Source organism: Penicillium lagena (genome assembly GCF_028827675.1).
Source record: "Penicillium lagena strain IBT 129212 chromosome Unknown utg000003l_segment0_segment0, whole genome shotgun sequence".
Taxonomy (NCBI): Eukaryota; Fungi; Ascomycota; class Eurotiomycetes; order Eurotiales; family Aspergillaceae; genus Penicillium; species Penicillium lagena.
In genome coordinates, this window is record NW_026623224.1 from 1704361 (window position 1) to 1729510 (window position 25150).

At 51.2% G+C, this 25150-nt stretch overlaps 8 protein-coding genes across 8 annotated transcripts; 5 read left to right on the forward strand and 3 right to left on the reverse strand.

The window, feature by feature from the left end:
- Window positions 1-789: 789 nt before the first annotated feature.
- On the forward strand, window positions 790-2709 carry N7510_005856 (inorganic phosphate transporter; the record flags this gene model as incomplete). The annotated part of the gene is made up of 3 exons (XM_056977782.1): window positions 790-868; window positions 930-2357; window positions 2423-2709. 3 exons carry the CDS (start codon window positions 790-792, stop codon window positions 2707-2709), a joined length of 1794 nt encoding a protein of 597 aa, XP_056833814.1.
- A 1107-nt stretch (window positions 2710-3816) lies between these two features.
- On the reverse strand, window positions 3817-10883 carry N7510_005857 (uncharacterized protein; the record flags this gene model as incomplete). The annotated part of the gene is given in 4 exon segments (XM_056977783.1): window positions 3817-8309; window positions 8390-9587; window positions 9607-10647; window positions 10680-10883. Coding segments are annotated over 4 exon segments (6936 nt in total), but the record flags the coding sequence as incomplete, so codon positions are not given.
- Window positions 10884-11470: 587 nt separating this feature from the next.
- N7510_005858 (peroxiredoxin) lies at window positions 11471-12372 on the forward strand (the record flags this gene model as incomplete). The annotated part of the gene is made up of 3 exons (XM_056977784.1): window positions 11471-11496; window positions 11632-11955; window positions 12030-12372. 3 exons carry the CDS (start codon window positions 11471-11473, stop codon window positions 12370-12372), a joined length of 693 nt encoding a protein of 230 aa, XP_056833816.1.
- A 645-nt stretch (window positions 12373-13017) lies between these two features.
- On the reverse strand, window positions 13018-14019 carry N7510_005859 (NADP-dependent oxidoreductase; the record flags this gene model as incomplete). The annotated part of the gene is made up of 1 exon (XM_056977785.1): window positions 13018-14019. One exon carries the CDS (start codon window positions 14017-14019, stop codon window positions 13018-13020), a length of 1002 nt encoding a protein of 333 aa, XP_056833817.1.
- A 788-nt stretch (window positions 14020-14807) lies between these two features.
- N7510_005860 (uncharacterized protein) lies at window positions 14808-15335 on the forward strand (the record flags this gene model as incomplete). The annotated part of the gene is made up of 1 exon (XM_056977786.1): window positions 14808-15335. One exon carries the CDS (start codon window positions 14808-14810, stop codon window positions 15333-15335), a length of 528 nt encoding a protein of 175 aa, XP_056833818.1.
- A 2341-nt stretch (window positions 15336-17676) lies between these two features.
- N7510_005861 (uncharacterized protein) lies at window positions 17677-19803 on the forward strand (the record flags this gene model as incomplete). Its single annotated transcript, XM_056977787.1, has 9 exons — window positions 17677-17849; window positions 17931-18080; window positions 18141-18244; window positions 18307-18453; window positions 18514-18624; window positions 18680-19011; window positions 19084-19186; window positions 19253-19554; window positions 19621-19803. The coding sequence occupies 9 exons, from the start codon at window positions 17677-17679 to the stop codon at window positions 19801-19803; spliced, it is 1605 nt and encodes a 534-aa protein (XP_056833819.1).
- A 1796-nt stretch (window positions 19804-21599) lies between these two features.
- Window positions 21600-22388, forward strand: N7510_005862 (uncharacterized protein; the record flags this gene model as incomplete). Its single annotated transcript, XM_056977788.1, has 1 exon — window positions 21600-22388. The coding sequence occupies one exon, from the start codon at window positions 21600-21602 to the stop codon at window positions 22386-22388; it is 789 nt and encodes a 262-aa protein (XP_056833820.1).
- A 197-nt stretch (window positions 22389-22585) lies between these two features.
- On the reverse strand, window positions 22586-25144 carry N7510_005863 (dolichyl-diphosphooligosaccharide--protein glycosyltransferase subunit STT3; the record flags this gene model as incomplete). Its single annotated transcript, XM_056977789.1, has 2 exons — window positions 22586-24960; window positions 25015-25144. The coding sequence occupies 2 exons, from the start codon at window positions 25142-25144 to the stop codon at window positions 22586-22588; spliced, it is 2505 nt and encodes an 834-aa protein (XP_056833821.1).
- Window positions 25145-25150: the final 6 nt, after the last annotated feature.

The window sequence follows — 25150 nt, forward strand, 5'->3', positions numbered from 1 at the left end:
GCTTGGATTCCATATCCCATCATGGATTAAAAGGACCTTGTCAAAACCAGCAGAAGTGTCTGGAATGGCATTAAATTCCTCTTTCCTTCATCCTAAATCGAGCAGTCCGGTATAGCGTGTTAACAGTCCTTGCACTCTGATTCTCCCCCGGCCCTCCGAGGGGGTCCGGCGTTTCCCGCCCTTCCGCCAATCCGCCAAGACATCCCAGTCAGCGGGTTCTAGAACGAGCATCCGAAGCTGCGTTCCTGTGAGCCTATCTGACACTCACATGGGCACGAGCGACGTGCTCATAGGACGCGGTAGCCCCTGCAGCCGCGGCCACGCCCAGCCGCCAAGCCCCTCAGGCCTCTCTGCCACAGTATAAAGTCCGGCCACGCCCAGCTTTGCCAAGGTCGCCAACCTGACTTGTGTCAGCCGTGGGAACGAGATTTTGTCGTCTTGGCTTGCCATTCATTGTGGGTTTGCCCGGAGCCGATATGTCCATTTACAATCACAGGCCGATTTTGGGGCTAGATGTCTGCCAAGCTCTCTGCGACTGATGGCGGCGAGGCCTATATGGCTAGTCACGACAGCACGTGTTGCCCATCTCGAACGATAATGGCCTTGAAACTGGGTGGACTGGGTGAAATGACTCTGGAGAAGGGGCGCCTTTCGCGCGAGCACATTGTCTGGTACTATGACTAGTATCGCATATAAAGGCCAGCCTCCTTCTCGTTCCTTTCGCTGGGAATTGAATTGTCCAGCGTTGATCATTGTGGTCGGATATCGGAGTTCTTGCACGCCATCAAGATGTACCTCCATCAGTATGACTATATCTTTGCCATTGGCACCTTCTTTGCCATGCTCGATGCCTTCAACAACGGCGCAAGTGAGTTATAATACCGGTTGATCCCCAGTCATATTATCTCCGCGTACTGATTGGGAGCAAGACGATGTGGCCAATTCTTGGGCGACCAGTGTGTCGTCGAGATCCATCTCGTACAGGCAAGCAATGGTCCTGGGTACCATCTTTGAATTCCTCGGCGCGGTCACGGTCGGCTCCCGAACGGCAGCCACGATCAAAGACGGGATCATTCCTATCGAAGCTTTCAAGGACAATGCTGGTGTACAGATGCTGGCCTTCACGTGTGCCTTGGCTGGTGCATCGTCTTGGGTGATGTGGTGCAGTAGGCACTCGGTTCACGTCTCATCGAGCTACTCACTCATCTCGGCCGTTGCTGGTGTCGGTGTCGCAACCGCTGGTGCCGCGCAGGTTCAGTGGGGCTGGCATGAGGGCAAAGGTCTGGGTGCTATCTTTGCAGGTCTGGGGATGGCCCCGGTCATCTCCGCCGGCTTTGCGGCCATCATCTTTACGCTCATCAAGGTCGTTGTGCACATTCGCAAGAACCCGGTCCCGTGGGCCGTTTACAGTTCTCCTCTCTGGTTTCTCGTCGCCGCCAGCGTTTGCACTCTCTCTGTTGTCTACAAGGGCTCTCCCCAGCTCAATCTCAAGGAGAAACCCGCCTGGTATATTGCCGCAGTGACCGTGAGCTGTGGTGGTGGCGTTGCCATCTTGTCCGCCATTTTCTTCGTTCCTTTTGTCCACGCGCGAGTGGTCAAGAAGGATCACTCTGTCAAGGGGTGGATGTTCATCATGGGTCCCTTGCTCCTGAGCCGGCCTGCCACTGGCGGCGCTGAGACGGCCAATATCCCGAACTACGCTGTTATGCAAGACGGGGAGGACGATGAAATTTCAAATATCTCGAAGGAATCCATTCATAAGGACGCCTTGAGCTCCGCTCCGTCCGAGGACAAGGAGAAAGGACCTGTCGTGTTGGAGGAGCCCCAGCTCACTTACAAGGAACTCATGGCTCAGTCGGAGGCAAAGCACCATGCGAAGCTCATGAAGGGTCGTGGTCCTCTGGCTTGGGCGATGCGCTTCCTCCGCGACAACCCCGTGGGCGCCGGTGAGATCTACGAACTGCACAACATTTTGGCCTTCGTCAAGCGCATCCCTGCTATTGCCGTCGTCGGTCTCCTCTATGGTGCCCACTATGACATCCACACTGCTCAGAGTGGTATCTCTGGCACTCCAGAAGGCAAGCGGATGAGGCGTGTGTATGCCCATGCCAAAAAGTATCCCAACGAAGTCGAGCACACCTACTCGTTCATCCAGATTCTTACCGCTTGCACTGCCTCCTTTGCCCACGGTGCCAACGACATTGGCAACTCGGTCGGTCCCTGGGCCGTGATCTACGCTGCCTGGTCGACCGGTAATCCTGCTGCTGCCGAGGCTACTGTCCCGGTTTGGCAGCTCGCTGTCTTGGCTTTGTGCATTTCCATCGGTCTGATCACTTATGGTTACAATATTATGAAAGGCAAGCTACAACACCTTCATTCCGCCTTTGCTTTAATGTTCGGGGGCTAACTTTCCTTAATTTAGTCATGGGCAACAAGATCACCTATCACTCGCCTAGCCGTGGATCCAGTATGGAATTGGGTGCCGCCATCACTGTGCTTATCTTCTCACAGTACGCCCTGCCTGTTTCTACCTCAATGTGTATCACCGGTGCCACCGTCGGCGTTGGTCTTTGCAACGGTACCTACAAGGCCGTCAACTTCCAGCGCGTTGGTCTTCTGCTTCTGGGCTGGATATTGACTATCCCCATCGCCGGCACTGTTGCAGGTTGTCTTGCAGGACTGTTCCTCAACGCCCCCCACTTCGCTTAGGTAGACAAGTTTTGCACTTACTATCTGTACAAATTAGTACTAGCAACGAATATGGTGTACCTTTGCCCATGTATCTACTCAGCGTTGTGGTGTAGACTCTTTCCCACGGTTTTGTGGTAGAGCTGACACCACAATCTCTAATTGTAGTGTAGGATACTAAACTTTTTTGATGATGAAGTTATGTAGAAACCAGTCCAGAAAAGCCTTCACATGGCCTTTTGTAGCTGCGACAAGGAATTAAAGAGGATCCTCCGCCAAGTAAGCACAGTGTCTAGCTTATTGACATAATCTCCCAAACGAACACTCATGGGCCTACGGCGGATCTGAGCTGCTCTTTTGTCTTTAGAATGGCAAAAATATTCCCAAAACGACTATCCGCAGTATGTGGTTTTTCCCGAGATAAGAACAAGCTAACAGATAGCAGGGATATGGAAAATATAGCGTGGACATCAGACACGGCAAACTATTTCCGGCCAGGGGAAGACGAATCCATGAGTTGCTTCACGTATCATGCGTTGTGAAAGCGGTACAAGACACCCCGACAGTTGGTTGATCGAGACTCCTTAAAGTACAGAGGCTGGTCGCCAAAAACGTCGTTTATTGTCTTGACTAAATAGATAAAGGGCCTCTAGTTTAAATCTGTCGGCGCTATGTGCATGTTCGCACTTCCCCTTTGTTTCATCAATGCAAAACAATCGCAGGGGGCTTTTTCAATACGCGGAGCGATATTGAATTTCAGAGAGCCTCCTAAAATGATTCCCACCTGCCTTTCAGAGATGGTCCCGAAAATCATCTCCAGGATCGACGTTGTGTATGCATCGATAGGGGCCAATCTTGTATCGTACATTCAGAGCCGGAACCATCACATGGATGAATCCTGCCCAGAGAAATCAGGGTACCTGACTTGGGGTCCTAGGAGGTCGTATAGGGTCTGGCCATTCGCGAATCTGGGACGGCTCCTGTGGTTTCCGGGACCTGCTACTACTCACCAATGAGACGCTTTGAGATGCACATGCCTTCAGACAGATGAATTGCATAGACACACATAGCGAGTCGCAAGTGAACGTACAGGTCGGTAATCCCATCATGTATGAAGAACAGACCAAATCAGTTCATCTGTATGTACTGAGCAAACTTCTTTTTCAAAGCTTGCAAAACGACCGGTTTCGCCAGGTAATCATTCATTCCCGAATCCAGACATCTCTCCCGGTCGCCCTGAATCGCCGAGGCTGTGAGAGCAATAATCAGGATACGCCTCACAGCATCCACTGGATCATTGCGCAGACGACGTGTGGCAGCATACCCGTCCATGACAGGCATCTGGACATCCATCAAGATCAGGTGATATGGTTGCTCCGCACTGGCCTTCTTCTGGATGCCCTCCACAGCTTCGAGGCCGTTATTGTAGGCATCTACTCGGGCAAATCCTAGCTTCTTGAGAAACTGCACCGTGATTCTCTGATTGATGAGATTGTCCTCCGCGATGCAGACGTGGAGATCGGAGAGGGGGATCTGGGACAGATCAATGCAAGCCGGGGCTGCTTTATCGAGCAAGCCTATTGAACTGTCATGGGGCGTGGTGGGAGTAGTAGTCCCTGAGCCGCCGGGATTGACCTTCGGCACGATGATCGAGAAAGAGACAGTCGTGCCGACGTTATCGACGCTCTTGAGCTCGATGGTGCCTCCCATCAAATCTACAAGAGATTTGCAAATACTGAGGCCCAAACCACTGCCTCCGAAACGGCGTGCAGTGCTGGCATCAGCTTGGGTGAACGGCTTGAACAGGTGCTGTATAAGTCGCGCAGGGATCCCAATACCCGTGTCCGTCACCCATAAAGAAAGACGAACAGAGTCCTCATTTTCATCGTCTGCCCTGCATCCTATCGTGATGGACCCTCTCTCGGTGAATTTCAGGCTGTTACCGAGCAAGTTACCCAAAATCTGCTGTATTCGCACGGGATCCCCATATACGTGGGTTTGGGGTGGTTTGACATCCTGTATAATGCGGACATTGTTGGATCTTTGCCTGTTCGCAAAGCCGGCCGGCATTGAGCGAACGACTTCCTTCACCATTTTCTCGACATCAAAGGACACAATATGCAACTGCACCTTGTTCGCTTCAATCCGGGAGAAGTCGAGGATGTCATTGATCACAGCGAGCAGGATGTTCGCAGACATGCGAATCGAATCTGCCATTTCCAGCTGCTCCCCCGATAATGTACCGCTGAGCAAAAGCTCCGAGTTCCCAATAACCCCATTGAGTGGCGTTCGTAGCTCATGGGATATATTGGCGAGAAATACGCTTTTGGCCTTGGCGGCCTCTTCGGCCAGCTGGGCATGACGCAGAGCCTCCGCCGTAGCGATGTTTGCCTTTTGCTCAGCCTCCATCGCTTCCGCCAATGCCTTCTTCTGGACGTCTACCAAGGATTGGTTGATGGTGGATACGCGTTCCACTTCCCTGAGGGTCAGTGCATTGGAATAGCTGATTCCGAGTTGGCCGACGAGCAACTGTAAAACGACGCGATTGCGATACGAGAAGGCGTTGGGCAGTCCCTCCAGATACATAACCGCGATGGGCTCGTTCTCCTCGCCACCGTACGAGATGGGTAACGCCACGACCGACTTATTAATGGGATTCTGAGCCGCCCACGCTTCGCTAACGTAGCTGAATCGCGGGTCCTGCAAGACATCCGGTAAATATGCTGCCTCACGAAAGCGAACGCAGTAATTCACAATGCTTTCTGCGACAAGATGGGAGTGCTCAATCGGAGTCGGAGGATCATGCACTTTTATGTTACCAGCAGCGTCACCACTGGCCGCGACGGCCCACCGCATTGTCAAATCCTCCTTGGTGATGATAACCGCCATCGTAGCAGCACCATGGCAGCTCTGCATGATAATCTTGCACATTGTCCGAAGAAGCTCATCAACCCTTAGAACGCTGGATATCACCTGTGACCCTTCGAGGATGGAGGTGAGATCTAGAATATGGAGAGCACGCTCTGCCACGGCCCCCCCTGCGCTCGATGTTTCGTCGTTCCCAAGTTCTGACACTTGAGGGCGAATACGTGTCATATTTTCGTCTGGTTCGGTTTGAGTGGCAGCTTCTCGTGCCATTTCTTTGGTTTGCTGCTCCAAATCATGGGAATGCAAGATGTGATCCGCCACGCCGGTAGCCCCAATTCGTCGGTAGACACTAACTGCCTCCTTCAGAGCCAGTGTGCCTAGTCGTGAAGAGCCTTCACGCATGAGATGCCCACCTAACAGATGGTGGGCAAGGGCTTCTTCGAAACCAAACCCATGGATTGAAGCGTGATCTATTGCCTCTTGATAGTAACGAAGAGCAGCGCTTTGGTCACGCTCCATCTCGGCGATCTGAGCGCCCAGAAGTTTAGTCCATGCTAGATAGTTCACGTCTGCGATGACCTGCCACTGCTCAATCTTGCGCTTAAAATAACGCAGCATCTTTGCAAGGCTTGTCATCTCCTCCTCGAAAACCGCGTCGAAAGATCGCCGGTCGACATCGGACGCCAGCTTGGGGGCGCCTGCACGGTATGCGGCATCGAGCTGTTGCTGTTTCCGGATCCACACACATCCTGCTAGAGAAAGGGAATGAAAGAACATGAGGAACCGCGTATTTCGTGCAGACCATATGGCGTTGACTTTCTTGAGACAAGAATTCCCCAGTGCTACCGCTCGCTCGTAGTGGCCGTACAGAAATAACGGTGCGATTTCCATGCTCTCATAGAGCATCAGCGGTCGGTCGCTATTTTTGATGGTTCTTACTAGCCAAGACTTATATGCGGCCGAACTGTGCTCTTGGTCACTCATTACCCTGAACGAATCGTGTGTATATGTTTTTCCTTGCAAAGCACGGCTGAGCTGGCAAATTGTGATGAGGATCGTACCGCCGGCAGTATCCGTCTGCCAGCTGGGAATGTCCCGGCAGCTGTAGACGCAGAAGGTCTCCAGCTCGACCAGGTCTTCGGAAGCAAAAAACTTCATGGTAGCCAGAGACCCGAAGTTCAAAATGGTGGCAATTCGGTCACCAGCGCTGATAGAGGAATCCACCGCCTCTTCCAGTTGCGAGATTGAAGACTGAACATGGTTTTGAGTATGGCCGACAAAGGTGGAGTGTAGCGCGATACCACGACCTACAGTATGTGGATCTTTGGACTGTTCGATCAGTGCCAGGGCAAGTTCCCCACAATGTTTTGCGAAGGTAATTGCGTTGTCTCGAGTAATTGCTATCACAGCCAACTGCATGAGTCCCATGCCTGCCTGGGGAAAAGGGCCACGCGAGAGATAGGCGTCAACCATGACGAGCGTCATTTGGTAGAAGGTCAGCGTGTCTGACCAGAAAGCCGCGCTAGTGGCCTCCAGAAGAACCGCTCCGGCAGCAGCCAGGGCGGGTTGCGCAGGAGGGACGGTCTCGACAACAGCTTCTGTCTGGACAGCGGAAACGGCCTCGCATAGCCGTCGAAGTTCTTTGTCACATTTAAAAAAGGTTGGATCGTCATCAACCGTGATGTCCAGCGCCAGGAGGCATTCCTTCAGGGCATGAAAAGCACCAGTCGAGTTACCCAGTTGTGCAAGCATACGAGATTGCAAGATCCAGGTGGGAGCCTTGTCAACTGGGCTCCGAGCATTGGAGAGTATAGCGTGCAGCAAGCGGCTAGCTTCGTCATGCTGTCCTTGGTACAAGTAGCATTCAGCAGCGGACGTGAATATTTGCAGCGTCTCGCTGTAGCTCACGTCCACAGCATCGTCGTTCCATATATCCTCTTGAAGCAGTGTGATGCAGCTTGCGTACGAGTTGATAGCGGTCGAGCGTAATCCAGTCTCACTTGCAGCGTTCGCATACTCAAACAGAAAGTTTCTGAAAGGCTTTCTTATTGCAACGGAGCCTTTGATGATCGGTGCTGATTCGATAAGGGCCGATGCCAACATGCTGCGATATTTATCGTCGTGGGAATAATATTGAAACAGTACTTGTGCTTTCATAAAGTTCACAAAATCCTTGTCTCTGGTGTGGAATGACGCTGCGATATGCATGTAATGGCTATATGTAAAGGAAAAGACGTCATGATCCTCTGTGGGCACAATAACGTAGGCTTGGATGATCGCCTGCAGACCCTGAATCACTTCTCGCTCGGGCAAGCCAGATTCGGAAGCCATCTGATCGTTGTTGAGAAGCCTCTGGACCAACTGAAACGAGAAAGTCATGCCTAAAACGGATGCCCAGGCCAAGATGGACTTGCAGACAGGCGAAAGGCTGCGCAGGCGTTTGGCTAAGAAATCATCGAAGGCGGCGTCGTTGTAACTGTCTGCCTTAAAATGCTCAGAGATACGACTAAGATCAAACGACCAGAGCCCTTCCTGGAAGTCATAGCAGATAAATCCATATTCATGACAATCATTCAATATTTCACGGACATAAAGAGGATTCCCATTAGTTCTTGACTGGATGAATGCCCCCAGAGGCCAGATAACAGGGACAGACAAGGACAACGTGTTCGCTACATATTGCATCACGCAGTCTTCACTGAGTGGCGTGAGTGAGATGGTGGTAAGACCTACGTCTCTTCCTTTCAAAACTCCTATATTGGTCAGCATGATGGTTCGTAATCAGACCACAATGGTAGAACGATCAATTGAAGAAAGACCGCGGGTAAATTACCTTCATTGTTAGAAGTCTGAAATATCCGCTTCATCATTTCCGAGGAAACATTTTCGGGTCGGTAGGCCATTATCACCACCATTTTGATTCGAGCCGACACCATCTGGGCAATGAATTCCAACGATTCCTCATCTGCCAAGTGGAAATCGTCCAGGCAAAGACATACCAACTTGTATCGCGTGAAGACTCGTAGGATATCCAGTAACGTCCGTACGAGAGGCAAAGACTTGGTCGAGGATCCGGTCCGAAGAAATTCCTGAGAACTCTCAGTCCCAATATTCTCTGGTGGAGGAGGCCGGTGGGGTAATGCGAGAGACGTATGAGCATATTTGTTGGGCACCCGCTCTGGCAAGCTGAGGCTCGAACCGAGAAGAAATTTGGGCAGGCCTAAAATCTTGTGCAGAGTGTTCCATGTAGATCCAATATGATTTCGTAACATCGGCAGGAAACTGGGCTCATTCATATTTTCCGAGAATGCCTGATGGAACAGGCTCGAAAACAACTGTAAAACGGGACGCATGCGCTCTTTGGCTTCGACATCGAATCGCGAGCTGGCAAAGAAGCCCCTTCGTCGGGCTTCAATCTGCACCGATGTTATCAGCCGAGTTTTGCCCAAACCAGGCCCTCCCTCAATGCTGATAACCTCGCATAGTCCTTTCGGCGCCACTATGGAATGTGCAGCCGTCTTTCCCGCATTTTCACTGGATCGTGAGCTTCCCTCACCACTGGTGCTGTCAATCGAGGAGATTGACAATCGCTGCTCTAGTCCCTTCCTCTCGGAGATGACAGGCCCGGGCTCGCTACCCTCGCTCGAGGCGTAGAGCGAATCTCTGGGGGAACGCATGCGGCCCGTATTCGCTGGATACGATGGGGTCACCCCAGCGGATGTCCCGCTCACGGATGTTCCGCTCATGGAACCGGCCAAGCTGGGAGATGCATCGACCAAATTAAGGGCTACCTCTTCCCCGGGAGTATTGCCTGGTGAGGGAAGGACGGTAAACGTTGCGAATTGGTCCTCCGGCAGCGACGACAAGTGAAGCCCTCTCCCTCCCTGATACAGTCTCAGAGTACGATCCAGGACCTCGACGATGGCATCCCGCTCGGCCGCCCGGCCGACCATCGTGCGTGGGAGCGCGAAAAAAGGGAGAAACATCCTTGCCGGCGACTTCCCAGCTTTCCAGGACTGCCGCATCTCCCGCTGCCAGCAATTCCCGTACCTCCACGAGGTCATGTCGCAGACCGCGGGCAGAGTTGTACCGCTCCGAGACATTCTTTGCCGTCGCCTTGGCAATGATCCGTGCAAAGACCTCTGGCACATCGGGTCGCAAGGTCGATACTGGCGGAAGCTCCTGTCCAAGCATCTCCTTGATGATTCCCATGGGAGTCTTGGCCCCAAACGGGGTCTCGCGGACGAGAGCGCTCCAAAACATGATACCGAGGGAGTAGATATCGGCGCGATTGTCAGCTCGGATCGGCGTCCGGCCAGTTTGCTCGGGGCTCAAATAGGAGATGTGCGCCGTGGCAGCTTTCTGATTCTCTAGGGCTGGCCAGTCCGCGCTCACCCGTCCGGTGTCATAGGACTGCAGACCCGCCCCGAGATGAATCAAGCGCACACGGCCGGTTTCTTGGTTGAAGTGGAATGCCTCCCCTCGGATCTGCCCATGGACAATCTGCTGGCTATGCAGCATTTGGATGCACTCCGCCGCACCGATGGCGAAATCCATAAATGCTGGCAACGGCATGCGCTCGTCCCGATCGGATCGAGGCGAGGCCCCATTATTGGTCTCATTGTGGCTTGCATCTTCCTCAGAGCGCATCTGATACCAGGTCACGCCGCAATCGATGTAGCGCAGTAGATCATTTGGGCCGGGGCTTTCGTAGATGCAGACCAGGAGCGATGGGTTGTGGTCATCATCGAGATTGGGTAAGCGCTGCATCTCCACGGGTCGCAGGAGATATTTGCGGTGAGGAGCGGCAACGGATGCCAGCATCTGATACTCCTCTTGCATCCTTTCTCCTTGGACCAGATTCTCACCAATGCGCGCCACCACTTCGATCGTTCTCTCTGACCCTCTGCCCTGGTCCCCGTCGCCGTCCTTTCCGGGTCCACATGGGGCAGATGTACCGCTCGAATCGCTGGGAGAGGAGGCACTTCGAAGGCGATTGGTGTGAGCATGATTCAGGCGAATGGTACGGTCGAGGTGTTTGGTACCAAAAACGTGCCTAAGAGACGCGTCAGCATGAAATCTCCCTTCCGTCTAGGGACTGGGGTTTGGTTCGCGCACCATACGCCATAACTGGAGCGGAATTGTCTCGATTCGTCCCAGGTATAAGCCACCAGGCCATTCAGTTTGTCCATCAGTCCCATGGGAGGCTTGGGAGCCCGTTCGTACCCAGAGGGGACGCGGGAGGGTGGGTGATCGGGTGGAAGAATCAACTGCCGGTCGATGTCATGGTCGTCGTGGGTTTCGCCAAGATCCCAGGGAGGTTGTCCGGCTGTCAAGAGGTAAAGAGGTGTAGTAGGTGGGAGCGAGAGAGTTCGTCAATTATGATGCTCGTCTGTGTTCCGCATGCATAGTTGCCTGTGGAGAAACACCGAATGAGCTAACGCGGACAGTGAAAGAACAGAGCTTGACCGACGGCAGAACCACTAGTCGAAAAACCGGATTTTTTCCTTCTATCCCCTTTGGTCAGCGCCACCCAACGGCGTGGAGATCGGATAAGTGGACAGTATTGCCCGCGAAACGATACCCGTAGAGTAAGTGGCTCGATAGCGCCGTGATCGATCCTCTTGGCAAGCGTGTCACTCGCTCTGCTCTCTATTTAACCCTTCCCGTGTAACTAAAATTGACACGGATAAGATAAGCCATCCGCCAGGAGCGTTGGGCAGTAATACCCACCCTGCCTGACAGCGGTCTTGTGTGGGGGAAAGGAAGGATCCAGAATCCCCGGGTCGAATCTGGAACCTCTAGCTGGGTGTCTCCATTTCCCGTCCACCTATATCAGTCTCTTTATCTGGGCCTCGTCGTTTTCCTCGGTGGCTTCTTCCGCCAGATCGAGCAGAGCACAGTCGTCGCCACCATGTCCGAAGAGACGCGGGGCACCCCGTAAGTCTTGTTATTGCCTTCTCCCTCCCTTCGGCCTCGCGCGGTGTCCTGTCCTGCTCCGGTACTCTGACTGGCCTGTTGCCAACATCGCCATGTCATTCCCGAATCCCTACTGACCCCTGCGCCGTCCACTAGTCTGCGTCTGGGATCGATTGCCCCCAACTTTCAAGCGGAAACCACGATCGGCCCTATCGACTTTCACGAGTGGTTGGGCAATGACTGGGCCATCCTCTTCTCCCACCCGGAGGATTACACCCCCATCTGCACTACCGAGCTGGCTGCCCTCGCCAAGTACGAGCCCGAATTCACCAGGCGCCACGTCAAGCTGATTGGACTGTCGGCCAACTCCATCGAGTCGCACGATGGCTGGATCAACGACATTAGCGAGATCGCGGGATGCCCGTTGACCTTTCCCGTGATCGGCGATAAGGATCGTCAGATCGCATTTGCCTATGATATGTGAGTGGCTTCCTGGATTTCCCTTTCGCGGTCCCGCCTAGATCCTCCAGACACTAACCACCTCACCTGAACAGGTTGGATCACCAAGATACAACCAATGTGGACGCCAGAGGAATGGCCTACACAATCCGGTCTGTCTTTATCATCGACCCCAACAAGGTCATCCGCCTGATCCAGTCCTATCCCGCCTCCACGGGTCGTGACACGGCTGAACTGCTGCGCGTCGTTGACTCTTTACTTGCTACCGACAAACATAGCATCAATACCCCCGTCAACTGGCAGCCCGGTGACGATGTGGTCGTCCCTGTCAGTATCGGTGATGAAGAAGCCAAGGCCCGGTTCCCGGATATGCGCGTGGTCAAACCGTACCTGCGGTTCACCCCGTTGGCGAAAGAGAATTTTCTCCTTTCTCGGTAATGTCAAATCAATTTAAGCATACATAATGTTATGGTGTGACTGCCGATCTGATCAAGAAACTTGGATGAGCGATGTCAGCTTCTACAGTAGTCTTCGAATTAAAATGGCTCCGTTGGGAGCCGAGAAGTCAAAGAACTAAGGGTCCTAAGATTTCGTCCGATGCGGCTGTATTCTCTAGAGGAACAGCCTAATGGTCTTCTAGGGCCACTCAATTGCAACAAGAGCAAATCCAAATACAGCCTCCTCAAAAGACTTTAGAGCGAGGATCTGTACATGCTGTTATTTTAGCAGCTGATGTCTTGCGGCAAGTTTTGGAGGGCCTCTTAAAGCAATTGCAAGACCAAGGAAATATCAGAAAATCGACTGTTCCTCACCAAGTATGTAACGGCCTAAAGCATACAATTGCGATGCATAGACAAAGAAAGTTTTCACATTTTTCACTACGTCCTCGGAAAAATTTAAATGACCTACTGGACACCAATTCCCTGGACCACCAGATAGCCCTGGTAAAAGGGGCTATCATTGCTTTGGAGACCCAAAAAACCTAGTGTCAAAATATAACATAAAGTCATCATAATCAGAAGGATTCAGTGGCAGTGCCTATTAGCCTGATCAAGGTAACGACCGACCTTAACGACCGACCTCTTACTTTTCAGTGTTCAGCAACATATCAAAAATGACTTTACCTCGCGCATGGCCACTCTCTAGACGTTCGTACGCATTTTTAAACTGCTCCAAGGGCCAGACACTGTCAACAACTGGTCGGCATTTGCCCTTGTCCATCAACTTTGTGATTTCTGCCAAGTCCGCACCAGATGGCTCCATGATGAAGAAAAGATCTTTCACGCCGGATACGGCAAATCCTGTTGGCCGGCGGTGCTCTGGCGGCTGGTTGATACTAATAATCACGCCGTTTTCACGGAGAGACCACCAGGCGTCTTCAAGTGATTGCCCGCCAATGCAGTCAATGACGACGTCGACTTTGTTCACTGGGCTCTGGCCCCATTCGGAGAGTTGGATTGACCGATAGTTCAGCACATCCGTGGCTCCTAGGGCCCGGACATGGTCTATGTTGCCTGGTCCGCAGGTACCAACCACTTCCGCGCCTGTGAGACTTGCAATCTGAACGATCCAGGTCCCAACCCCTCCGGAAGCCCCAGTCACCAAGATGCGTTTACCCTTCCAGTTCGGGCTATTAAATTTGCCAATCCCAGCATGCTTGAACAGAGCCTGCCACGCAGTTTCCGCAGAAAGAGGCACAGCTGCAGACTCCACCCAGCTCAGCTTACGGGGCCGTACGGCTAATTCGTCGGTGGTCGCGATTGCGTAGTCACGAGCGCACCCGGGGCGATAGTAGCTTGTCCGAGCGTATACTTCGTCTCCTGCTTTGAAAGGAGAGCCTTCGGGGGCTCTCGCTACCACCCCTGCAACGTCGTCGCAGGTAATGATCTCCTTCCCAGGAGCGTCAACGAAACTGGGCCAGAGGAGTTCTCCTGCGCATGGGGAGGCAGCATAAACACGGATCAGATGCTCGCCCCTCTCCAAATCTGGCGTTGGCAGAGGGCGCTCGACGAGCGTAACGAGGTTAGAAGTAGGGTCTGCTTGCAGCAGAGCGCGCACGGTAGATGGGAGAGTGTTTGGTGACATCGGTGGTATGAGCGGAATGTTTTCTTTTCTGTAGATAAATGCCAATCCTCAAGTACCGCCGAATTTGATGGCAACCGGACATTTTTATGTGTTTTCGAGTACTCTAACGTTCTGTGATGTCAGTTTAACATCCTTGAGCCAATAGGAGGTTTATACGGTTCGAGTAAAAAACAGTGCGGGAAGCTCAGCCGCAATCCACCAGACAGACATATTTGGTCGACATAACCTAGATTCCATGGTCAATCATCAGATAGCCATGGGTCGCGTTTTATAAGCGTTGCAAAAGGGCTGTCGAAGACAACATCCTATTGAAATAATAGACTGAAGAACAGTTATACGGCATTAATCTCCATATCCTCCAGCAAATATATATATTTCGAATTTAATAAGTGTGCCCGTTCAGATACTCACGAGAATTCATACATTCTTTCCCGTAATACCTCGCCTGAGCGGTTTTGGCATGGGCAGTGTAGAAAAGGCAAGAGGGGACAATAAGGATGAAGAGTATGCCATCAATAACAAAAATGCAGGTCATTGGTATTTCATTGATGCGACGTTACCATAAATATGTTGGCGCCAGGGGCGACGTGAGAGGCTGGCAAAACAACTGTACATTCCAAGTGTCCTATGAAAACCTTGGCATTTTTTACAGCTTTAGTCAACCCTAGTTTAGGATTGAAGTCTCATTAAAATAATATATAGCTTAACCGGCCCCTTTCTTTTTGATGCCCGCTTCGACAAACCCATTCTCAAAGTCAATCTTTTCTATCGAAACGTCTTCATTCAAGATGCATTTGATTCATTATATGCTCTACTCTCTGCTTCCATTAGCCTTGGCATTGGGAGGACAACCTGAAACTCCCCGGGACTTTATCAACTCCGCACTCGATATTCCCGAGAGCAAGAACCTCCCGTTATCGCTGAAGAAGCCGTATTGTCCAGGTCGTCCAGCCGGCAAGAAGGCCCAGAGCCAGATATTCGCGAAATTCATCGATATTTTGTATGGCGAAAAAAATGTGTCCAAAGCTTTCGAAGGTTACGTCGATCTTAAGATCATTGAACATGATCCTGACGACCCGCAAGACCGCGCCGCTATTATTGAAAGACTGAATCATATCATCCCTTATGCAAACACCACAATTCTGTTTTCAAGCTTTGGCGATGACATTGGCCTGGTCTATTTGAAGGTTGAAGATAACCCCGAGCCGCTCGCTCTTGCGGATATCTATCGAATGGATGGTACTTGCATCGTTGAGCACTGGGATGTCCAACAGTCCAGGCCGGCGAATACGACAAATCCACTTGCCATGTTTTAATTTTCTTGTCGCCTGGCCAAATTGATTGATTAAATGCGTTCTTTGTTTTGTTTTATCGTGGTTTTGATTCATTATCTGCTTTGTCCTTTTATTAATCCTCTAATAATTGATATAATAGTAATTATCAATCAACCATATACATGATCCTTACAAACGCCTCTCTTTTCTAATAAAGGTGACTGTAAACCGTCCACCTCTGCTGGCGATCGGCTCTGAGATCACACGATCTCGGAGCAGGACCTGAGCTGCTCACCCCCAACCGCCGCCCCTTAGTCCTCATTGTGCCTCTAGCCCTTCGCCTGCTCTGTGAGTACCCGCTCTGCTGCCTATTGGTGTTCCTAAGAGTCTAGGCCAAGAAGTGTCCACAGTACACCTGATGAGGTTGTTCTACGGATTGGGGCAATAACCAGTTTTGTACGTACTTCGTGATAATACCAGATTCTCTATGATACCAGTATGAAAGATACAAATTCTAAAAACATCTAGACTAGAAGGTTCCATGCAAACATAGCAAACCTCCTTTGGCAATTTGTAGAATATGTCGACAATCTTCTCTGCATCTCGCAGTCGCTTCACTACGGAGGCCTGGCGTTTCCCTGGGTGTGCATCTAGGGTCAAGTTGGTGGGCAAGACTCGACGGTAAGGTTTCTTTCGTGATCTCCACCATTACTTATCATTATGCTGCCGCTTCGGGCCTTATTGAACACCAGAGATTACTGGCTAACCCCTTACAGTTAACCTCACCCAAAGATATCCACGATGCCTAGTAGCGTTTTCGATGAAGATGCCTATCAACAGACCCCCGCGACCCTAGTAACTCCGGCATGATGCAAGAGCAAACGACTACGTGTGAGGACTGCGATTGAGGGTTGTACTCAATAGGTGACACAGGACAAAGACTGTTGTACTTATGTGGAGACTCTTCCTCTGTCTCCTCCTCTTCTTCCTTCTCCAACTTAGATCTCCGGTCGACCATGGCTCTCAAATTGAATTCTTTCATCGTCTTCTTTCTTGACCTGGCACCCGGTCACAGTCTCTTGGTTTATCATAGATCTAGGGCTCGGATGGATGAGGCATTTAAGTTAATTAGCTATTTATTTCTAAACCTTTGTAGCCTCAAACCGTCACATGATACCTAGTATCATATATACAATAGAGCCAGTGGTTATAATGGAACACCTAAGCTACCGGAAAACCATAGTGCTCCCTATGGGATCATAGCCCACCTGCGTCACTGACCCTCGTGGTTCTTTGGGAACCATGCAACACCATGGCAGTCCCTGAATCAGTGAGCAGAAGTAGTTCTTGGGAATTGGGGAGTCCGGCAAGACTGGGGAGTCCGGCAAGACTGGGGAATCCGGCAAGACTGGGGAATCCGCCAAGATTGGGGAATCCGGCAAGACTGGAGGGTACAGCGGGACTGGGGGGTCCGGCTGCTGCGACACTGAAAGCAGTGTCGTAGCATAGAGAGGTCAGCGATGTTAGAAAGGCTATTATGGCTTGAGTTGCTCCCCCAAAGTCTATTGCGATACCGAAAACAGTATTCCTTTCTTGTCTTGTGTGGAAGGCTTCCCTTATTATCCTTCTTTTTCTCTTTCCCTTACCTCCGTGTTAAGACAGGTTTCCCCGCTTTTTCCTTGGCCTGGGGATACCCGAGCCCTCTGAACAGTATACCTTTCTTGTCTTGTGTGGAAAGCTTATTATTTTGCTTTTTCCCTTTCTCTTACCTCCGTGTTAAACGGAGGTTTCCCCGCTTTTTCCTTGGCCTGGGGATACCCGAGCCCTATGGCACGAGTAATGTACTTTTGCTGAGAGACAATTTAGGCGATAGTGGTTAAAGAATTCAGGGGTTGGGCCTCCAGGCAATATTTGCATGCCGCTTGTGAATACACATGAATCTCAACATGGGTATTACTTGCGTATACCCGAGTGAGGCCTGTGTAGTTCTCGGCTCTCCCACTTTCTTATTCGTGGGGTCCCCAGGAAATATATCGTCGGCGCCACAGTTCTAGTCGTGCGACATGACCAGGATCGTGTATGCATCACAATCTTCTAATTTAACCGGAATGGTGGCGTTTTAGCCAAATCATCACGAGTGAAGTTGTTTACCCAGTCAGCCAGACGCATAGTTCGGTGGGTCACCTGGAGCATGAGCATTCTTATATGAGGGTGTTCTGCCACTTCCCAAGAACCAAACGGCTCGACACGAAACATTGGCTCGAAAAATTGGCATATTGTGCTGTTCACATCCGTTCGTACGCTCTCTTGTTCGCACACAATTGTCACCTCACCGTATTGATAGCTCTTCATACACAAAGCTACAGCTACCGCTATTCCCACCATGACGGAAGTCAAGGAACCAGGGGCCTCGGTCGAGGAGCGCCCTCATGTCGCCAACATGCAACCACCACAGTTCGAGCATGTCGACTGGACAAAGGACCCGGCTCTTCGCAAGCTCTACATACTCTGCATTTTTGGTCTTCTAGTTGCCTCCGCTACCACCGGTTATGATGGGTAAGTTGAAAGCGACAGAATAAAAAATGCCCCACGTGGAAAACGGCGCGTCTGCTGATCTGGCTTCTCTCTCGACTCTAGATCCCTTCTCAACCTCTTGCAGAATTATAACTACTGGGAGAAATATTTCGGCAACATTGGAAGTATTCATGCCTCCGCTCACCAGGCCAGTATGCTTGGTCTTTTGACCAACATGTTCACTATCGGCTCTATTATCTCTATGTTCATCGTGTGAGTCTCATGTCGGAAGCCCAAGGTGGCTGTAGCCGGTTGGCTAACGCTTAAGTTTAGGCCGTGGGTCGTCGATCGATGGGGTCGCAAGCCCTGCATCATGGTTGGCTGTGTCTTCATGATCCTTGGTTGTCTCATTAACACTTTCGCGAAAAACTACGGAAGTGAGTTGTGCTTGATGAGCGACGGTATATAATTGTGTTTGCTACTAGCTAACCGTCTCTAGTGTTCTGTGCAGGTCGTTTCATTCTTGGGTTCGGCAACTCGCTATCCCAGCTGGTCTCTCCAATGCTGTTGACCGAGATTGCCCACCCCCAGCACCGTGCTCCTCTAACCGCCGTATACAACTGCCTGTGGAACTTCGGAAGTCTAAGTATGGGATACCTTTTCCCCCCTTCTTGCCTCTCCTAGAACCCGATCTAACCGCAACTAGTCTGTACTTTAATTGGCTATGGCCTCCAATTTGTTGAGAACGACTGGTCGTGGCGAGCCCTCACCCTCTTTCAGCTCGTGCCCGCCGCTACTCAGATATGCTTCATCTGGTGTAAGTCCCAGACTACATCTTTCCTCGATAACATTTGGCTAACTAGTTCACCAAGTTATTCCCGAGTCTCCGAGATGGCTGATCTCTAAGGACCGCAATGAGGAGGCCCTTAAGACGTTAGCTAAATACCACGCCAACGGTAACGAGAACAACTTGACCGTCCAATTCGAGTACCGGGAAATTAAGGAAACTCTCCGGATCGAGACGGAGGTTAGACACAGCACGACATACCTGGACTTCTTTAAGACGAAAGGCAACCGATGGAGGCTTGCTATTATCATATCCATTGGCATTATCTCCCAATACAGCGGCAACGCCGTTATCTCTAACTACGCGCATCTAATCTACCAAAGCTCTGGTATTGATGGGCAGAAACAGCAGCTCGGGGTAAGGACAAAACTATACCCTACTACCCTAACCTTTCTCTAATTTGTCGCACTCTCTAACTCGCTTGTCTAGCTCCAAATCGGTAACACTCTCCTCAGCTTGATTGTGTCTATCAGTGCTGCCTTTTTGATCGACCGCGTAGGACGACGCCCCCTCTTCCTCATCTCTTCTTGCGGTATGTACCGCCTGACTGGATAAATAAGGGTAATATGAGATAACTGACATATAACCCTTATTATAGGCATGGTTATCTCCTTTACGCTTTGGACTATTATGGCTGCTGAGTATGAGAATCGTAACGGGGCGGAACAGTTTGGTATCGCCCAGATTGTCTTCGTCTGGGTCTTCGGTATCTTCTACTCTATTGGCTTCTCAGGTCTACTTGTCGCCTATACCCTCGAGATCCTACCTTATCATCTTCGTGCAAAGGGTGTTATGATCATGAATATCTCTGTACAGATCATCCTTGCCATTTCAGGCCAGACGAACAATATTGCTATTACGCAATTGCCAAAAACCTATTATTTCTGGATCTTCTACACGGTATGTTTTTTCTTAAAACCTTCTAACCTTTTTAATCCTTCTTCTCTAATACCGTCGTATCTATAGTGTTGGGATGTACTTGAAGCGATTTGGGTTTACTTCGTCTTTCCTGAGACTAAAGGCCCTACTCTTGAGGAGATCGCTTATGTCTTCGATGGTGATGAGGCCGTGGCTCATATCGATATGGAACAGACTGGGAAAGAGATTGAGATTCAGCAGATTGAGAACGCTGATGAGAGGCATGTCTAAGCCCGTAGTATAATTTACTGCTCTAGTAGCTTTCACTGTTATTCTTCTGTATTTGCCTGACCACTTATCCACTATACCAGTGGGCTAGATTGTAGATCCACTGTTAACTACCCCTTATGGCTTTAATAATGGCTTATATTCACCATCAGGGAAATTCCGACCTCGACTAAGTGACTATTTTTTTTGGAATGAACGGGTAACTTGCGGGTCTGTATTACATCCGATGTTCCGTACCATACATCAAGACTGTTCAAAACAAGGACGATCTGCAGCGTAGCTGAATCTGGACTTGGCGGTTTCACCACCGTCTTGGCGGTGGGGCATGATATAGTTTATATGTGTAAAACAAGGAAGCCAATTTCGAATATTGCTGTAGTAGAAATCCCGTAGTTTAGGGTTCTGTTCTTTGGATTTCTGCTAGGCTTTCTTTTTCGGCTAGTCAGCCCGGGAAAGAGCACGTTTGATGTTAGATGATGATGGTAATATGTTGAACTCGTCCCATAGAAAGGCAGCCATCTCTTCGACATATAGGCCAGGCTTTTCAGCGGGGTGGTCATAAAGAGCGTCCAACATCACAGGAGTGAAGCTTGGTGGCCGGCCGGGGGGAATAGGGGAGATCTGGGACTGCTGAATAACCGCATGTTCTTGCGTACGTTAGTGATAGAACGCTCACTACACTTCGCCAGCTTGGCCATTTGTGATGTAGTGAGTCTGTTCTTGCTGCATATAATAGGGACAATCGTCTCACGCTGCCAGAGATCGAGGTTTCGTGCCATTTTGCGGCGTTTGGGCGCTGTTGGCGGGTTGACCTAGCATGCCTGAGTTAGAAGGAGGTGGGAGTAGTCTATTTTTGGAGCTGTGACAACACGAACATCCAGCTTATTCATGATTTCATGCGTATAGTATTATACCATTCAACCTCAGAACAGATCTTCAAATACGTACATAGCCATATCGGGATTAACTTATCATGTGATTGGGTTTGAAAGAGCTTCTCAATGATTCTAACATGGAAGGCAATACGGTCGCGACTATAAGGAAACGATTTGACACGATCCGAGCTATTCCCGTGACAGCGCGACCCTTTGAGCCTCGAGTCTTCCTCATGGTCTAAGTCCATGATCGGGAAACTGAGTTGGATGATCATCGAAGCAACCGAATCCAGTAGAATTGCTGATCAGGATAGCGCATCGGATCTAGCTGGTTGAACAAGACTTGGTGCTTTATGAGATCACCCTGCAAGGGTTTAGTTTCTTGGCTCTCCTATAATTTTCCTGATTCGGCAATCCAGGTCGAATCCGAATCCTGCATCGTCGAATCCGATCGTTGCTAACTAACTAGAATGACGCAAAAGGATGGGTAAACAGGGCACCTTTGGTCATGTCTCAGCGGGAGATATTATCCATATTACGATCCAGATGACGATCGCCCTTCTGGGGCCTTCTATCTTCGTTCCGTACATAAGGCTAATGGCGATCGTATACTCTAGTGGTGTTCTGGGTATGACGTTATCCGATGTCATCGGCTCCCGTTCCTTGCAAAACATCGCTTTTCCATAACATCACAACCATCTCCGCTTTGATAGCATTCATCATTCTGTGGGACTACGAAGTTCAACGTCATTTTGTTTTGTTGGTTTCGTTTTGGCGATAAATGGCGTCATGATCTTAATTGGGTATATATACTGTCTTCATCACTGTGTGATCTAGCATTAATCTACTCCAAATCAATTTTCCCATTTACAACCCATTCTTCAACTAAGTTTTATCTCTTCATATATTTCATATCATATCAACATGTCTAGCATCGTTCACAAGGTCAAGGACGCCGTTACCAACCACGGCTCGTCCAACAACGAGCACCACCACACCGGCACTGGCTCCGCTAACGCCTACGACTCTGCCAAATCCTCTAATCACGGCCCTCACGATAGCAATATTACCAACGCCGCCGATCCCCGTATCGACAGCGACCGTTCTCAGATGACCGGTGCCGCTTACAACGCGGGAACTACTGGCACTGGCGCCAATAACACCGTTGGAGGTGCTCCCCAATATTCTACTCACTCGGCCGCTACTGGCCCTACTTCTTCCACCACTACCGGTCCTCACAAGAGCAACATCGCCAACGAGGCCGATCCCCGTATCGATAGCAACCTCGATAGCCATGGCAGACACGGCACCGCTAGCCGCCCCTATGGAGGCGTCTCCACGCATTCGGCCACCACCGGCCCTGCCAGCTCGACCGCTGGCCCTCACAAGAGCAACGTTGCCAACGAGGCTGACCCCCGCGTCGATAGCGACCTAAGTAAGGAGCGCGGCGACGTCGTCGGCTCCGGTCGTTTCGACAAGGACGTGCACAAGTCCAGCATTGGCGGCGGGGGTGTGATGCACGGCCTGGGTGGCAGCAGCGGCCCGACTACCACCAAGACCTTCGAGCAGGCGCAGAACAACAGTGTCGCAGGAAGTAGCTACAACAACAAAAAGACTGCCGGTCCCCACAAGAGCGACATGGTGAATAAGATGGATCCCCGTGTGGACTCTGATTTGGATGGATCGAAGACTATTGGTTCTCAGCGTGTTTAGATTAAAGTGTATAATAGCTATGACAGTTAGGGGAAATCCTACGAAAGAATGAGCGAATAAACCAACCTTCAATTAGCCGAATGTGTACAGTAGGAAGGTACGCTAGGATGTGCCGGGAGATCGACCTGGGAGCCGTCTTTCTTCGTCAAGGAAATAGCATACGTAGTAGTATCTTTCAAGGCATTGATTGTATGGGCTTATCCTAAGTATATCCACCTAGAAAACCCAACATGCCAGAAAAAGACATCATGCAGAGACGAACAAAACACAAAATGCAAAGCAACACGGATAATACAACATATCAGAAGCACCGTTACTCGGTTCGCAGAACACGAGGGCCCTTTTTTGGCAGCGCGCTTCTTCTTGTGTCCCTTGTCAAAGGCGACAGCGCTGCTGTGGTCACGACCGAAATTGTCCAGGTCCTTAACCTTGTAGATGCGGATAATCCAGTTCTCGCTGGTGAAGGCTTCGTCGAGCGTGTTGAGCTGCGGGGTGTCGACGGGCAGCTTCGTGCCACGGACGCGGTCTGCGGCTTGGCCGGCTGGGAAGAGGTTCTGGTAGTTGTGGTAGGACATTTTGTACCTAACAATTAGGTGAGCGATGATCATCAGAAAAAGAGCGAAAGAAAGGACGTACATCAGACTGTTCTTCATGGTCGGAGTGGCCTCGTCATCAACGCGGTACTCGCCGCGAGCGGTAAAGAAGTCACGCTCGCTCACCTCGTCCGGCCAGATACCCTCGGCGATGCGGACCATCCACAGGAACTTGTTCAGGTCGTCGCCCGAGTAGCCGAGCAGACCGCCAAACACGACCAGGACATAGTCGACGTCATGCTGCCGCAGGATCGGGTAGCTGACCTCCTCGCGTGAGCTCATGGCCTTGCCAACGGTGGCAATATGGGTGTTGTTCCAGGTGTTGTTGTCGACCAGCGTGGGACGGTCAGCCATGCCACCGATTTGGTAACCGTAATCCCACCAGGACATAATCTTGGCGTTATCCGGGGTGTTCTGTCGGAGCCAGTAGTAGGCCTCGCGGTAGTCGTCGATGATGTACTGGCTGCCATCGGGAAGCTTGCTGGCGAGAACAACGGACGGAGACGAGTACGCATTGGAGGTGACCCAAGTGCAGTGCGCGACAAAGATGAGTAGGTAAAGGACGGCGGAGCAGGTCATAAAGGTCTTGGAGAAGTACGAGTAGATGCCGACGGGTTTCTTGGCCTTGTCCGACTTGTTGGTGTCCGTTTTGGCGGGAGGAGTCGGGGCGGAAATGACCAGGAAGTTGTCGAGAATGGCCGAGAGAGCCAATGCCGCCGCAACACACACAATCGGAGTCAGAGTCAGCATCAGACGGACCATGACACCCGCAAAGTAGCTGGAAAGCACTGAGTAGATGACCACGAACACATGTTCATCCTTGAGCTTCTGGAAGCACAGGTACACACCCGCGGGGAAGAGCCATATCAGGAAGTTCAGGTCGAAAAAGAAGGCGGGCCAGGCGGTCGGTTGGTGCTCGGAGACGGACGCAATGATGGGAATGTGGATCTTGGCGTAGCCGGTATCCCACAGCGAGTAGAAACGACCACTCCACGGGGCAATGACACCGGAGACGCTGAGCAGAACGAGGATGCCAAATCCAAGGCCAAAAGTGATCAAAACCATAGATGTGAGCAGCTTTTGGAATTGCTTGCCAGGCAGGAAGCCTCGGATGAATTCCGCAAAGGCCACGAGTTGGATCAGCCCAAACACACCCAGCGCCGACATGTGGTCACTGTTTCGAATGGGCAGGAAGCCAACAAACGGAATCTGCATGCTGGCCAAAGTTCCCAGCGCGTACCACGTGGTGTAGCTGATGTAGAGACGGGAGCTGTAGCGTCCCATGCAGAGCAGGACGAAGATGTGCAGCGGGATGAGGTTGGTGATGAACACGTATCCACCCCAGGCCGACACCATGTATCCGTAGAACAGAGCTGTCAGTGCTCCCCACATGATCGAGCCATTCTTGACAGCCTTGATCCACAGGAAGAACGTAAACACCAGCAGGAAGATGGCAATGGCTTCGTTGTCGTAGCTGCCCGCCACAGACCGAGAGATGTAGCCGGGGGTGATGCCCATGAACGCCGCAGCCAGCAGGCCGGCGGACGGCGACGTAGTCATCTCAGAAGTCAGGAGGTACATTGCCAGGGCCGTCAGACCGGAGAAACCGGGGGCAAGAAGCACGCAAATGTTGCGAATGTCGACGGGAAAGGTCAGGAACCGCAGGATATGGTAGATCACGCCGCTGGTCACCATGAGTCCGGGGTACAGCGTGCCACCGGTGACACGGCCCAGAGGGTGCCAGGTTCCTAGTCCAGTCAGTCCACCTGTGATGACGCGCAAGCTCGAGGTTTTGAGAGGGGGGAGGAAACGCACGGTCATCAAACCAATCCCAGAAGCTGTAGAATCCATTTTGGACCAGATATTTTGTTGCACGGAAGTTGAACCACGGATCGACTGGATAAACATTAATTGGGTTGTCCTTGGGCAGCGTTGGTCAGGGGGGAACAGCATACATTCGTGAATGATACTTTCGAAGCCTGGAAGTCACGTCAGTACCAATGGAGCAATCAACGACGACCGACAAAACATACGGATAACACTGAACAGTCGGCTGGACACGGCGGCCGCAGCAATTGTACAGAGAATGATGATGCGCAGCAGACCGCGGGTGCTCCGGCCGGAGCTGCCTTTCAGCAGTACATCGAGCGCAGGATGGGCCATAATGGC